Genomic DNA, 13,842 nt, shown 5'->3' on the forward strand with positions numbered 1-13,842 from the left:
TCTTTGATGATAATGGTACCTAGTTTTATCACACTTTTCTTGGTACAACATTGGCTTTATTTCTACATAGAGGAGTATTGGTTGACATTATGGACCATTTTTGTAAGAGATTCTACATTGAGGGGGAGCATAACGGTCTCTCTTCTTCTCTGTTATGAGGGGAATTTTTCCTCATATGAGGTTTTCTTTTTCTCATTGAGAGTATTGTGTGCTTTCATCTTTCTTTTAAAGGGGAGTTTTTTCCTGTGGGTTTCTATCTCTTTTTCTATTTGTGAGAGATTGTACTCAATTTGTACATGGGTACCTAACATGGCCTCATAGCCAAAACCCATTTTGCATTGTCAACTTTTGTACATTTACCTAAGTTTCCTACCAATTTCACCTTAGTTAATTGTCACCTAAGTCCTAATTACGCTTTATTTAAGCTTATTTAGGGAATTACGCAACTACGTTTGGAGCATTTCCACTTTAGATGGACTTATCATGTTATTATTTTATCATATCCACTTTACGATGCATGGACTTTTCAACTTTGGAGGGTGGTCCACCTTTAGTGGACATGTGAATCCACCTTAGGTGGCTCATAAGTTGTCTCTTGATCATTGATCTCTTTCTACCAAACGATGCTCAACTTTCAAGTTCCATAGTTCAGGGTTTTTAACCATTGATCTTTGTTACCTAGTTATAACCTCACCTAGGTCCTAATTACACATATCACTTAAGATTACTTACTGAGTACTTTACACTTAGAAGCAGTTCTACTTCCTATGGTTATATGAAGTTATCACATATCCACCTCAAGTGGATCTTCCACCTTTGGTGTCTCTATCACACTTATTTTCCACCTTACGTGGGTGATAGGTTGCCCATTGCTTAGTATTGTGACACTTGTCAATGTCTTATCCTCACCATGTCTATTTTTGCAAGGTTTGTTATATGCATTTTCATGTCCATTAGCAATATCATCATTCTTGCATTGTGATGCAATGTTCTTGTCGTTCTCTAGTGAAATTTATCTTGGTCTTTCTTTGATCCTAGGGGTGTTGTAGAGTCACCTAAAACTCTAATATTAATTAGAGCTTGCTGAGTGTCATTGAATAGTATTTTGCAAGATTTGAATGCATATTTTAGTGGATTTTGAGGGTTCCTCTTTGTGGTTTTTGATTGCACGGACAAAATAGAGCTCGCTAGTGCAAACGAGAGGTTAGCATCACATTGAGAAGGTCCAAAACCCCCAAGATCAACTTTTTTCATCCAACTTACATTGAGGGCCAAATCTATAGCAATTTGAAGTTTCGAAGCGTGGAGGCGATTCAGAGATCATAATTATACAAGTGATTTTCAAATAGTGATATCTTAGTCATCCAAACTCCTTTTTTAAAGAAATTGTTTTGTTTGGGTTAAAATTGCTTACTCTACACATTGGTGCAACAAGTTTATGATTTCAATGTTTGAATTTTTTAAGAAAATTGCATAATTTCATTCTTGCAACTCCCAAGGTCTCATTTCAGGTTCATATAGACTTCTTTTCAAGTGTGATTGTTTTTAGTACATTTTTTGTTTTTTACATTGGTGATCTCATTTTACAATGCTTGTGATGAAAAACTAGTTTCAAAATTTGGCTTATTTTTGTGATTGTAATGCATAAACCTTAATTTGGGCTTTTGCATAGTGATCTTAATCTCTTATAGCTTGATTATGGCAACTGTAGTCACTAAAATAGAGAGTCCAAGAAAGAAAAATATAAATTTTACTTTATTATTTAATAAATTTTTTAAGTAATAAAATGTTTTAAAAAATAAATTTATAAGTCTTCAAAAAGAAAATTAAAATAAATAAGCAAATTTAGGGAAGATGTTTTTTTCCACCCATCATACCTATAATGAAGCATTCCTCCACCGGCAATAAAGGGGGCCAATTGTTCTCTCTTTCCGGCATCATTCCAATTGGAGGGTGTCTAAAGCTAATCCTTCGCAAGGCATTCTTCTTGGTATCGTCACCATTTTCTACAGTTTCATTGTTATATCATGTCGTATTCTCTTGCATAAGTTGTACATGCACTAATATAAAGTGTCATCTTTCTTTGTACTTTTTCATTGATGACATATTTGATGTAAACCTCTTGTACTTAGTTGATTAGGAACTACTTGTGAGACTTGGTGCATTTCTTTAGTTGAGATAATAATGTAGCAAGCTGTCAATTGCGAGTATTTAATTGATGCTCATGCGAGTGTCTTCATGCCTAATCTTCATCATATTTCAGTGGGTGATTGACCAGTCATTCCTTGATGACAATGGTACCTAATTTTGTAACACTTTGACCTTCTTGGTGCAACGTTGGCTCTATTTCTACATAGAGGAGTATTGCTTGACATTATGGACCATGGTTGACATTATGAATGGTCTCTCTTCTTCTCTCTTATGAGGGGAATTTTTCCTCATATGAGGTTTTCTTCTTCTCATTGAAAGTATTGTGTACTTTCATCTCTTTTAAAGGCAAGATTTTTTTCCCTTGGGTTTTCCACCTCTTTTTCTATTTGTGAGAGATCGTATTGAATTTGTATACAAGTACCTAACATGGCCTCATAGCCAAGACCCATTTTGCATTTTCACAGTTGTACATTCCCCTAAGCTGCCCACCAATTTCACCTTAAGATGATTTTCACCTAAGTCCTAATTACACTTTACTTAAGCTTGCTTAGGGAATTACATAGGATTATTCAAAGCATTTCCAAATTAGACGGACTTATCATGTTATTATTCTATCATTTCCACTTTACAATGCATGGAATTTTCCACTTTGGAGGTGGTCCACCTTTAGTGGACATGAAAATTCACCTTAGGTGGACGATAAGTTTTCTCTTGATCATCATGTAATGAGACAACAACAACACTTGTCATTGTCTCATTCACTCCTTTGTACTCACTTTAGTTATATAACCAAGAAATCTTCTATATAATGACTATCAATTTTTCCACTTGAATCCATTCATTAAATCTAATTGCTGCATTGTATTGTATTATTGATAGCAATATAGTTTACTATTTTCACATTCATCCTCTCTTGTTATTGTATATACATGATGCGTGCAATCCTTGTGGTATCTTGGGTCCTACATACATCATGATTGGTTATCTGTTTTCTCTCATTTGGAGAGGATTTTTCCATCATTATGTTTGCTTCTTTTCTCTACATGTGAGAGATTGCACATTCATTGTAAATGGGTGCCTAACATGGCCTACTGTCCAGGACCCATACTGCATCTTTGCATAATAATTGTACTCACTAAGAGGTGGTGTTTGGGTAATTAAGGTGTTATACATAGTGATAACCTCACCTAGGTCCTAATTATACATCACTTAAGTTTACTTAGTAAGAACTTTACACTTTAGGAGCATCTCCACTTTTCGTAGTTATATCAAGTTAAAAATTATCACACTATCACTCTTCCACCTTATGTGAGTGATGTGTTGCAGATTGCTTAATATTGTGGTACAAGAGCACCTTAGCAATTTTTTTGTGAAATGTAATGAAGTGGTGTAATAAGGTTTATGGCTATGCTCCACAGAGTTTCTGGGATTGGGACGTTTTAGGGGATGGGAACGCGTTTCTGGTACAGGTACGGGTTGAAGCCAAAATTTAGGGGTCAGGACCTTAGGGGACGACAATTAAAAACATATGGGATTTTTTTATATAGAGAGAGAGAGACAGAATTCAAATATGCATATAATAACATTGACAAACCATTCACCATAGATAGTTCAGAAGATCTATACATGGAATATTATCAAATGGCAAGTACTAAGTACTTCCATTATAACAATATCACATACATAAAATGCCTAAAGGCTCCAAGTATCATGCATGAAATCAAAATGAAATAAAGAGAAGTCCAACTAAAATAGTTAGTAAATACTAAACGCAATCTTTCCTCACTACTGCTATTGCTCTATGTTTTTTTCTTCCTCTTAGCAAGTATGTCAAATCTAAAAATGAGTAGAAGAGTTAGTGTTTTAGTGTTTTAATGAACCAAATATGGTTTGTATATTTTTATTATGTCTTTAAGACGACTAGGGGTCCACATGGACTGCAAAAAAAGTTTTAAAAATGATTTTTTGGGGGTGTTTTGCCTTTACCAAATTGGCTGGAAAAAAGGGGACGGCCAGCAATTTTGGTGAGTAGGGGACGACAAAATTGTCCCCAGTACTGTTGGTCGTCTCCAAGTTTCTTGCCCAAAAAAATTGGCCGTTTCGGGGACGTTTCCAAATTTTCCAAAAAGGGGACAACTCAGGGGACGGCAAAAATCGGTCCTCGAGTCCTTGTTTCGTCCCCTATATAGGTACGACCCCAAAACCATAAGGGACGCGTCCCCGTGGAACATTGGTTTAAGGGCAACAAATCATGTGAGATTTAGCCTAATTATACTTATTTTGTTTGTGAACCCTGATTGGTAGACTTGGTCAACTATAGGACTCTAAGATACTAGGGGTGGTCTTGATGCAAATCTTGCTTAGGAAGGGTGTCCAAGCTATATTATGAGTTTGGGATAATTCATAGTTGAAATGGAACACTTAGGAGAGGAATTGAGCATTAGAAGTTGAAAGTTGCAAAGTTGCAACTTTGCAACTTTTGCAACATGTTGCAAGATTGCAACTTTGAGCCCGTAAATCAGTTATGAACAAGCACAACTAATCCAAGAGTATATATAAGGCCTTAAAAACTATTTTTGAGGTTGGTTGAATCGATCAAGACAAGAAAGCAAGTTTGTGTACTCATTGGATCTTCAAGCTTCAAGGTTTAGCTTTCTAGTGAACCTGGTTTGAAGCTTTGAAGTAACTTGTCTGAAGAGAGTTGTGCTTTTGAACTCAGACAGGCTTAAAATCCTCAAAACCTAGGGTTTTGAAGTTAAAATGAGTTTTACCTTGAATTCCATGTCAAAATTCAAAATGCCTTCTTGGAATGCTAGGATTGTTTGTATAATATGTTTTTGTTTTGATTTTGGACTTACTAAGATTGATTGTTTGTTTTTGCAATGATGCACTAGGCTGGTCACTGGGATGTGGTCAGCCAAGAAAAGAGAAAGATAGTTTGATTACAATAAACAGTAGATTGAATGGTGGAATCTAATGCCAGGTTGGGATTCCTCAGCCATGTGCATGCCCCATTCAAGTGCCAAGAATCCAAGAAAAGTGAACTGGTGAAGATTTATGGGTGTTGTCTAGAAAACTAGCCAAAAGTTGCTCATTAAGCCTAATCTTGCTCAATTTGGTTAAGGGGCTTAAAAGCAAAACCCAAGTGCAATTCTTGGATATTGTGTAGAGCTCCCAAAAGGGTGTCAAGAACTGCAGTTTGTTGTTGAGGTTGTTTAGGTGGTTGTCAAGTTAGGAGCCAAATGCCCAAATTATGCCTACTAGGCCTTTCTTTAGAAAATTGAGTAACAAGTTTGTTTGTGCAAAACCTAGTTAACTGTTGTCATAATGGAATGTAACCAGCCTATTTGGAGGCCATGAAAGGTATGAAAGCATTGAGATCCTAGTTTGTGGAGGAATTGTGGCTGTCCTTGTAAGGAGAAATTCATTAGGTCAAGAAGGTAAGCAAACTAGAAGCCACTTGGATTGCCTTCATAGAAACCTTGGGAAGGTATAGACAAGTCCTTAGTGTGTCCTTGGGAAGGCCACTGGTATCATAACCATTGGATGGTTAGTGCAACCTAATTGGCTAGTTAAGCTTTATTGAGAAGTAAACCACAAATTCCTCTACATCATATTGTGACACTTTGTCAATGTTTTGGTTCATTATGTACATTTTCATGTCTATTAGCCATATCATCATTCTTGCATTGTGATGCAATATTCTTGCCATTCTCTTGTGGAAGCTATCTTGGTCTTTCTTTGATCCTAGGGATGTTGTAGGGTCACCTAAAACTCTTTAAAATCTTTTCAATTGCAAACCTTCAAGTGCTCAACATGAATCTAACAAAACAATTGCTCTGTGTTTCAACAAAATGCTTCAAGGGCTCCCACAAAGACTAGTTGGACACAGACTGGACCAAACTTGGACACTAAGGTTTCAAAAACCTATTGAGAGTTACACTGCAATACACATAAGGAAATGACCCAAACAACATGACCTCTTGTGATAGTCTCAAGTCAAGCACACCTTAAGATTATATCACCAAATATAGTTATGTTTGTTACACAATGCAATCAAGCAACAATGTAGGACAAACATGAGATTATACACACACCATAGATACACATAAGGAAAAACTTTCCATAGGAAACCCTTAGAAGGAAAAAAAATCTACTGGTAAAACAACATCAGCAATTGTATTATTCAAAAAAAGATACATCCAATACGATAGGTCACTTTCATACAATCCCAATCTGTAGATCAATTGTATACAACCTCCAACCAGGACTTTACACCTTCAGTATACACACATCAGACTAATCTCACTTTGTCCAACCTTAGCACAATACAAGCAAATAGATATACCCATCTTTGTGGAATACCAGCCAACTAGTTGTCTAACTGCTTCATAGTATACCATCAATCACATATTCATCTCAGGACCATACCATGATGATAGCATGCCATACATCACATATAACATGACCTCTTCATATGAATGAACACTGAACATAATGAGCCACAACTGCTCACTACTGATCAAGATTGGTGACCTGCATCTGCTACACCAGGTAGACTTCATCCTGCACTACAGCCAAGCACTATCTATGGCTTGTTCTAGCAGAGGAAAACACCTAATTGATATGAGATTCTTGTGGTACCTCTATGCACTTCCTAGAATATCCCTATATCTCCGAGCATCACCATATGTACTCCAACAGTGTCCCAATTGTGTCACCACCCTAGGCGACCTGCATGTTTACCTAATATCTTTGATCTTAGGTTATCCCCATTCAATTGGTCTGCCTAAGGTGTCAATAAGCAGGTTCATACAAGGTGTTTATAAATACTGCCAGTTTCATTACTGCCATTCAGCTATTATGGCAAAGTAAACTTGTGACAAATAGTCACTACCTGCCACTTCACTTCAACGGGTCCAAAGTTCAATTCTGTGCTTTGAATCATTTTTTCAGGTGTGGAGATCAGTTCTGCAGACACAGGTCTGAACAAGAAAACAGAATTGCCTTCAACTGGACTTAGCTTCATTTTCTGACATCCAGATGAATTGATTAGAGTCCTCTATAACAGCACATTCCTTAATCTGACTTCCAGCAAGTAAATGCATTTCATTCAGTAACTTTCATATTGGTGATTTCATTTATCGCATCATCAGTGATCATTGCCATCTCTTATATCAGGTTGATTGTTTAGTTAATTGCTTCATTTATACAAGAAGCCTAGATATTTCATATAGATGGTTTATTCTAACTGCCAATACATTGATAATTCTCTCGGGTCAAAAAATATAACTGTTTCTGATATCAGCTTATTTTAAGTTTCTCATAAGATTGATTTTTGTGTGAGCAGCGGGTAATAGTCACACAGTCTCCACTCCTTTGAAGAGTTCCTTTAACAAACACTTCAAAGGGAGTTTACAAGCTGATACAGACAAGCACTTTTGACAAGTTCTCAGTTTAAATGTTGAACAATAAACCAACAATACATATAGAGATGCCAGTTGCTGAGGAAATAGCAAACATTTTCAAAAATCCTTTGTACTCCGAAAGTTATTGCCAAAGGTAATAAGCTCGTATTGCACTTTAAGCAGCAGCACCTGGTCTATCAAGTTGCATTTACTACTGGTGTGAGTAGATGGACACGGCTTGGTCATGAGTTTGAAACCATAGAATACTAAATTTGTACAATTTACGATAAGTGAAGAAGCAACCTTCTTCTCACAAGGGATTCTCGTATGCTCGCAAAGCATGCTACGTAGGCTCCAACCTAAACAATCACTTTCCTTAAAATAGCAACACATGAAAGAGGCAATGGAAATGTCATCTAATATTTTGTCCAACTGAGAAACCATGAATATACTCTGATCCGGAAAAAAAAACTCTGATCTAGGTAGTTCCAATATATTTAAGAAAATAGATTCACCTCAGGAATAGTAAATTCTATGGCAATAAACGAGATGGAGAAAATTGGCTAGTTCCTTCCCTGGATGCTGCCATGATACCAGAGACACATTTCATCCTTCCAACATTTGTTATGTTGAGTGTGAATTTTCAGACATAAATGTTGAGACAGAAATGTATTTTTAATATTTAAAATTCAAAGTAATTAATATAAAGAAACAATTAAACCAACTTTTGAAAATATATAATTGCAGCATAGCTCACCAAGTTGTGTAAAGCATGGGTCTATTGTTGCACGAGTAGAAAGTTCTTTGATGACTTCATTTTTAGTCATGTATGATTTTATACATGTCTCTACAAAGTGCTTCACCTGTTAAAATAACATTCTTAGTCCCAGTAAGGATGATCAATTGGAGAGAGAGATAGAGAAAGTACTGACCCAGAAATAATTTACCAAATTTGAGCTGCAGCAAGACAAGGAAGAACTTACATATATAATGTCTCCCCATGTTACTTGTTTGGCCTCGCCTATTGCATCAGTTGTTGAGCTAGGATGCTGTAGAGATGATTCTATATTGTAATCATGTAATTGGCTCCATCCTGAATGCTGGTGAATTTCTGCGTCTTCGGCCCTCGGGTCTGCATTTTGTTGGAACACCATAGTTTGTTGATATTGACTATCAAGTAGTTGAGGCCTTATTTCATTCTGTTGAACATGCAGTAAAGCTAGCTCTATTATCATGGCTAGAACAAGGAGCGTGGCAAAGGAATATGGCCAAAGCATCCTAGATGGCAATACAAAAGTCATACCTCTGATGACCCATCAATAGAAATATGGTTCAAAAAGGACATTGAAGAGGGATTGGTCATTCTCTTTACATCTGGACCTCAAGAAAAAGCCTTTTATATTTTGTCGATAGGTACCTGCACACAATTAACATATCCAAGTTTGAAGGCAGAAATATCTGTGCTATAAACTCTCAAAAAAGATGAACATAATTCGTCTTCCATCTGTACAATTTTTTGTGCTTAGAAGTTGCCATATAGTGACATGTAGCTGTTAAAACAGATGAAATTGCAAAAGAAGCACTGTGAACGTTTCACAGATAATTTTTATGGTTATATAAGGTACTTTGAAATTAAAAATATTTAACAACAGACTTTCAGGTAGAATTTTTGGTAACTTGGTATACTGTGTCATTTATAACCAGTAGAAATTGGAGAACTCTGACACTCATAGTATAACATATTACAAGCAGAAAAGTAAAAACACACATAAAGCATTACCCAGAGATTGTCATATTCCAAAAAGCAAAATCTTACACATTTTTTATCCAAAATATTTACTGAATAAAATTAAATGTTCATGTTCACAAGTACTCAGTTATTAATACATGAGAGCACCAGTCAAGCCTTACTGCATAGTGATCACAGCCAGTGGCTCTCATCAAGTTTAGCCATGGCTCAAATCTTACGCTTCTGGTAATCAAGCAACACTTATGTCAATCTAGATCCCATAAAAAGGACAAAAATAATTGAACAAGATTATTATCGTCTAAATTTCCACTTCACTCTTCTAAGGTGTTTGCCTGATCAGTGATCTACCTCTTCCTGAAAGCTGCGAAAAAAATGCGCACGGCAACCAAAATAGCTTCTAACCACCCTATTTCTACCGCATTAGGCCTTCGACAAACTTCACATGAAGAATCGTATGCTCATGTTCTTGAATTCAACAAGTTAATCATCAATTTCTTCATTAAAAATTGATGCAGTAACTTGAACTTTGAATTTTTTATTATCAGTCAGAAAATTAGAACAATTTCCTCTTAGCCAACCCCTTGAAAACCAGGGATAGATATAGTCAATAACACAAGTACCTCAGAATTTCTGTATGCACAACTTTGACACCGGTACAAGCTTAAAAGACATGAAAAATAACACTGCAGAGGCCTTTGATGGCATGTTTCCTGCGCAACTTTTGTACTGATATAAAAAAAACAAGGCTACGAGTTCAAAGCTGTGTTACAACATGGTTTAGAAAAAAAATACAGGAATTTTTTTTTAACTCTCTGATCATACAATCTGTGGAAAAACCAAAATCCTTATGGCTCATTTTTAAAGTTAATATGTGCAATTGGGAGTGTATACGTACAAGGAAACCTTATTCGACAAGCCTTCCAAAAACAGTAAGTGCAATTGAAACTGCAAGTGCCGATAATTAACAAATTACTACTCAAATTTGCCCTAAAGCATTGTAGGACACCTCATAAAAACTTTCTTTGAGCTCAAAATTATATCAAAATCCGAACAAACCTAGTTCAAAAGTAATTGCTTTACAATTGAATCGTACTTGTTAAAAAGCGGACGAACAAGCCTAGGCATGGGTCCCACGGGAGGGGCTTGGGCTCTATTTTTGTGGAGCCTCCATGGTAATTTTTTAGAGGGGGTTAAAGATTTAATTGGAATCTTTTCCTACAAAATAGGAGCTCCAACTGTTTAGCCCTCTCAATTTGAGTGGGTCAAAATGGGGGGGGGGGGTTGGATTTAGCCTCACCAACTTAGGAGTGTTTTTTGCCACATGTCAACAATCTATTTATTACTTTAAACATTTAATTATGATAGTACTAAAATAATGATATCATAAATTTAAATTTTTCAAATGATATTCATGGGACCACTAGCTTCTTTAAATTTAGGAGCTAAAATTTTTAAGTTCAAAGAAATTAAGAAAATTCATGGGACCATTCCCCTTTAAATATTCCTAATAACTCTCAGCAACTACCTGCTCTCTTTTTAAGAAAGCCCCCTTCGATGAGACCCCAGCCTTAGCAATTGAAACTTACTTTCTTTGAGCTCAAAACTATATCAAAATCCATACAAACCTAAGTCAAAAGCAATTGCTTAGCAATTGAGACTTACTTGTTAATAGGCAGACGAACAAGCTTAGCAATTGAATCTTACTTTCCTTGAGCTCAAAATTACATCAAATTCCATACAAACCTAGGTCAAAAGCAATTGCTTAGCAATTGAAACTTACTTGTTAAAAGGCAGACGAACAAGCTTGATCAAATGTTGAGGTAGCTAGAAATTTTCTCAATACTTTGGAGACCTAGCTTAGCAACCATAACGGCAAAAAGCATCGAAGAGCTTCATAAAGCTTCCTCTGTAACTTTTCTTCAAAAAGTTGCCTTTGAATACCATCAGAAACCCCAAATTTAGAGCGAGCTTAAAAGCAACTTTTCATCCTCTGAATGACGAGAAACATAAAGAATAACACAAACAAAAACTCTCACGGATCCATTGAAACCCAAAAAAAAAAACATAAAATGAATTTAATTTTCAGTAACTTACGTTTTCGACAAAGTAAAGTCGTCGCTGCGCAGCCCAAAATTCTCAAAAAACGTAAAACATAGGCAGAACACAGTGTTTTGCACTTCAACGCATTTATTAGTAAAGCAAAATTATTTCCATAAGTGGCAAAACAGATGTGTAGTCTAGAATTGCCGCCCATGAAAAAAAGGAAAACAATAACGACCTGAACGGATTACTTTCCGGGAACATGCTTACAACTGGTCAGAACAGGATTTGTGTCATAATAATTCGAAAAATGATTTGAATACGTGTAAACGTGGGTTGCAGAGATATTAAGCTGATTATTTTACTTCGTCTCGAGACAGGGAAGAGTGGCGCATGCCGAGCGTATATCATTATATTATAGAATTTTTTTCTTTTATTAAATGAGTATGAGCACAGTCATCAATCATTATTTTATGAAAATAATTATTATTATTATTAGATTATGTGGATTTTAGTATCTTCGCTTTTATGGAGAGAATCAATCATAACCACACAAAATTAAAATTATATTTATTTATTTATTTATTATTAGAGACGAGAAATCTTAAAGCAATCTAGTTAGGACCATAGATGGAAATTTTCCTACTCAAAGTCTATAGGTTGAAACTTCTTCACCTAAAGCCAAGATTACATTTATTAAAATGATAAATGGATAATATCTTATTGGAACTTGGCTTGATATATGAGAGTTTAGTGTGATACACTAGAAGAAGAAGAAAATTTCAGTGTCTAGCAAGCGAAATATAGTCTAGTCTATGGAACACCTCACCTTCTAAATGTTTGGAATTAAATATGAAGTTATAATATTCAATCCCTTTGAAAAGAATAATATTTAAATAATGTTATTATTATTAATTTAAAATGTACTTGTGACTCATAATTAAAAATAATAATAGAATAAAATAGCTTTTCTAAAAATAACTTTATAAAAGAATAATTTTAATTATTTTTATATAATTAATACTTTAAAATTGGCAATACCTATCTTTTAAAAAATCTATGTAAAAGACATATGATTCTCCAAGTTTCTATTTTTTATTAAATTTTTAAGAAAGTCAAATGAGTGGGAAATGATACTTCTAGTGTCTTTTACTTTAAAAGTATTTTAAAATTATTTATTTTCCACATTGCTCTTGTTGTTTTATTTTTTTCTTTTACTTTAAATTATTTAATAATAATTTATTTTCTACATTGAAGTGTTATTTATTTTATCTTTAAAAGTGATTAATGATGTTATTTAAATAAAATAATAAATAATTATGAACTTTATAAATAGAAATATAATAAAATTGATCATTAATAATATATTTTTTGATTTCATATTTTTGTAAAGTGAATAATTAATAATTAATATTGTCCAAAACATTTTTCATAAAATTGTAATTGATCTTTAAATTTTAGTAATTAATAAATAATTTTTTTAAAGAATTATTTTATTTTACTTTTGAATATTTAATTAGTTAGCAAATGATTTTGTTTTAAGTGATTTATTTATTTTGTTAAGGGATTTTATATGGTTTTATATTAGATACTTAATTTGAGAATCTATTTGTTTTAGTTTAAAATATTTTAGTTCAATTAATGTTAAAAGTTTCTAAATCATAGTTTTTTTAAAAGAATAAATTATATTAAATAATATATAATTAATGTTTAATTTTTTGTAGCCACTATTTTTTCTATTATATTATATTATAAAACTTCCAAAAAAATCAAATTCATTTTGTAAGTTTAATTTAGAAAATTTTAAAAATACAATGTTTCTAAATTTTAAACATAAAATATAATATAACTTTAATCTTTAATATAAAGATATTTTATTTTAGAACTAAAATAAAATTGATTTTCTAAAGAAATGTATTTAAAACTTTCATCATTCATATAATAAAATAGTCATTGATATTTTGAATTCTATTTTAATTAAAAAATCATTTGTAGTGTTAATTGATTAATGTTTAGGATATTTTTTATAAATTTTTGACAATGACTTTATTTCAAATATGTGAATTTAATAAAGTAAATTATTTTTATTTAATATTAAGTATCGCAGTAATAATATTTTTTTTAGGTACGTGAGTCGAGGGAGGTCTTGGTTCGAGTCAACTCAAATTAACAAATAATAATAATTAATCATAACAAATTATAATAATTAATCTTTAATTTGGCTTCTCATGATTAAAAAATCATTAAAGTAAATTGTTTTAATAACTTTAAAGTTTTATTCTATTTTAAAAAGTAGTTCAAAGATGCATTCATCAATATTTAATTTAATTTAATTTAATATGTCATTTTTGCAACATTGTAATAAAATGGATTTTTATTTCTTTACAATTTAGGTAAAGAAGAGATTTCCACCTCATTAGATTGCATTTAGTGGATGTATTAGTGGAAATCCAACACATGTATCTTGTACCTAAAAAAAATTCATGTTTTAAT

At 33.4% G+C, this 13,842-nt stretch overlaps 1 protein-coding gene across 9 annotated transcripts in view; it reads right to left on the reverse strand.

Annotated features, from left to right (window-relative positions):
• Positions 1-11,757, reverse strand: part of LOC149551507 (uncharacterized) — a 50,268-nt gene extending 38,511 nt beyond the window's left edge. For 3 of the 9 annotated variants that reach the window (XM_089787010.1, XM_089787012.1, XM_089787007.1), the window contains exons 1-5: positions 11,404-11,737; positions 11,090-11,299; positions 8,863-8,976; positions 8,543-8,758; positions 8,317-8,422 (exon numbers count right to left, since the gene is read on the reverse strand). In XM_089787010.1, the coding sequence (XP_089643136.1) occupies positions 8,317-8,422; positions 8,543-8,758; positions 8,863-8,922 (382 nt within the window). In that variant the 5' untranslated portion in view covers positions 8,923-8,976; positions 11,090-11,299; positions 11,404-11,737. Of the gene's footprint in view, positions 1-8,316; positions 8,423-8,542; positions 8,759-8,862; positions 8,977-11,089; positions 11,300-11,403 lie in introns of all 9 variants that reach the window. The other 6 variants (XM_089787006.1, XM_089787013.1, XM_089787011.1 and 3 more) reach the window with 6 other exon arrangements.
• Positions 11,758-13,842: the final 2,085 nt, after the last annotated feature.

This window comes from Cupressus sempervirens, chromosome 6 (genome assembly GCF_028749045.1).
Source record: "Cupressus sempervirens isolate cs-2001-9-10 chromosome 6, ASM2874904v1, whole genome shotgun sequence".
In the NCBI taxonomy this organism is placed as follows: domain Eukaryota; kingdom Viridiplantae; phylum Streptophyta; class Pinopsida; order Cupressales; family Cupressaceae; genus Cupressus; species Cupressus sempervirens.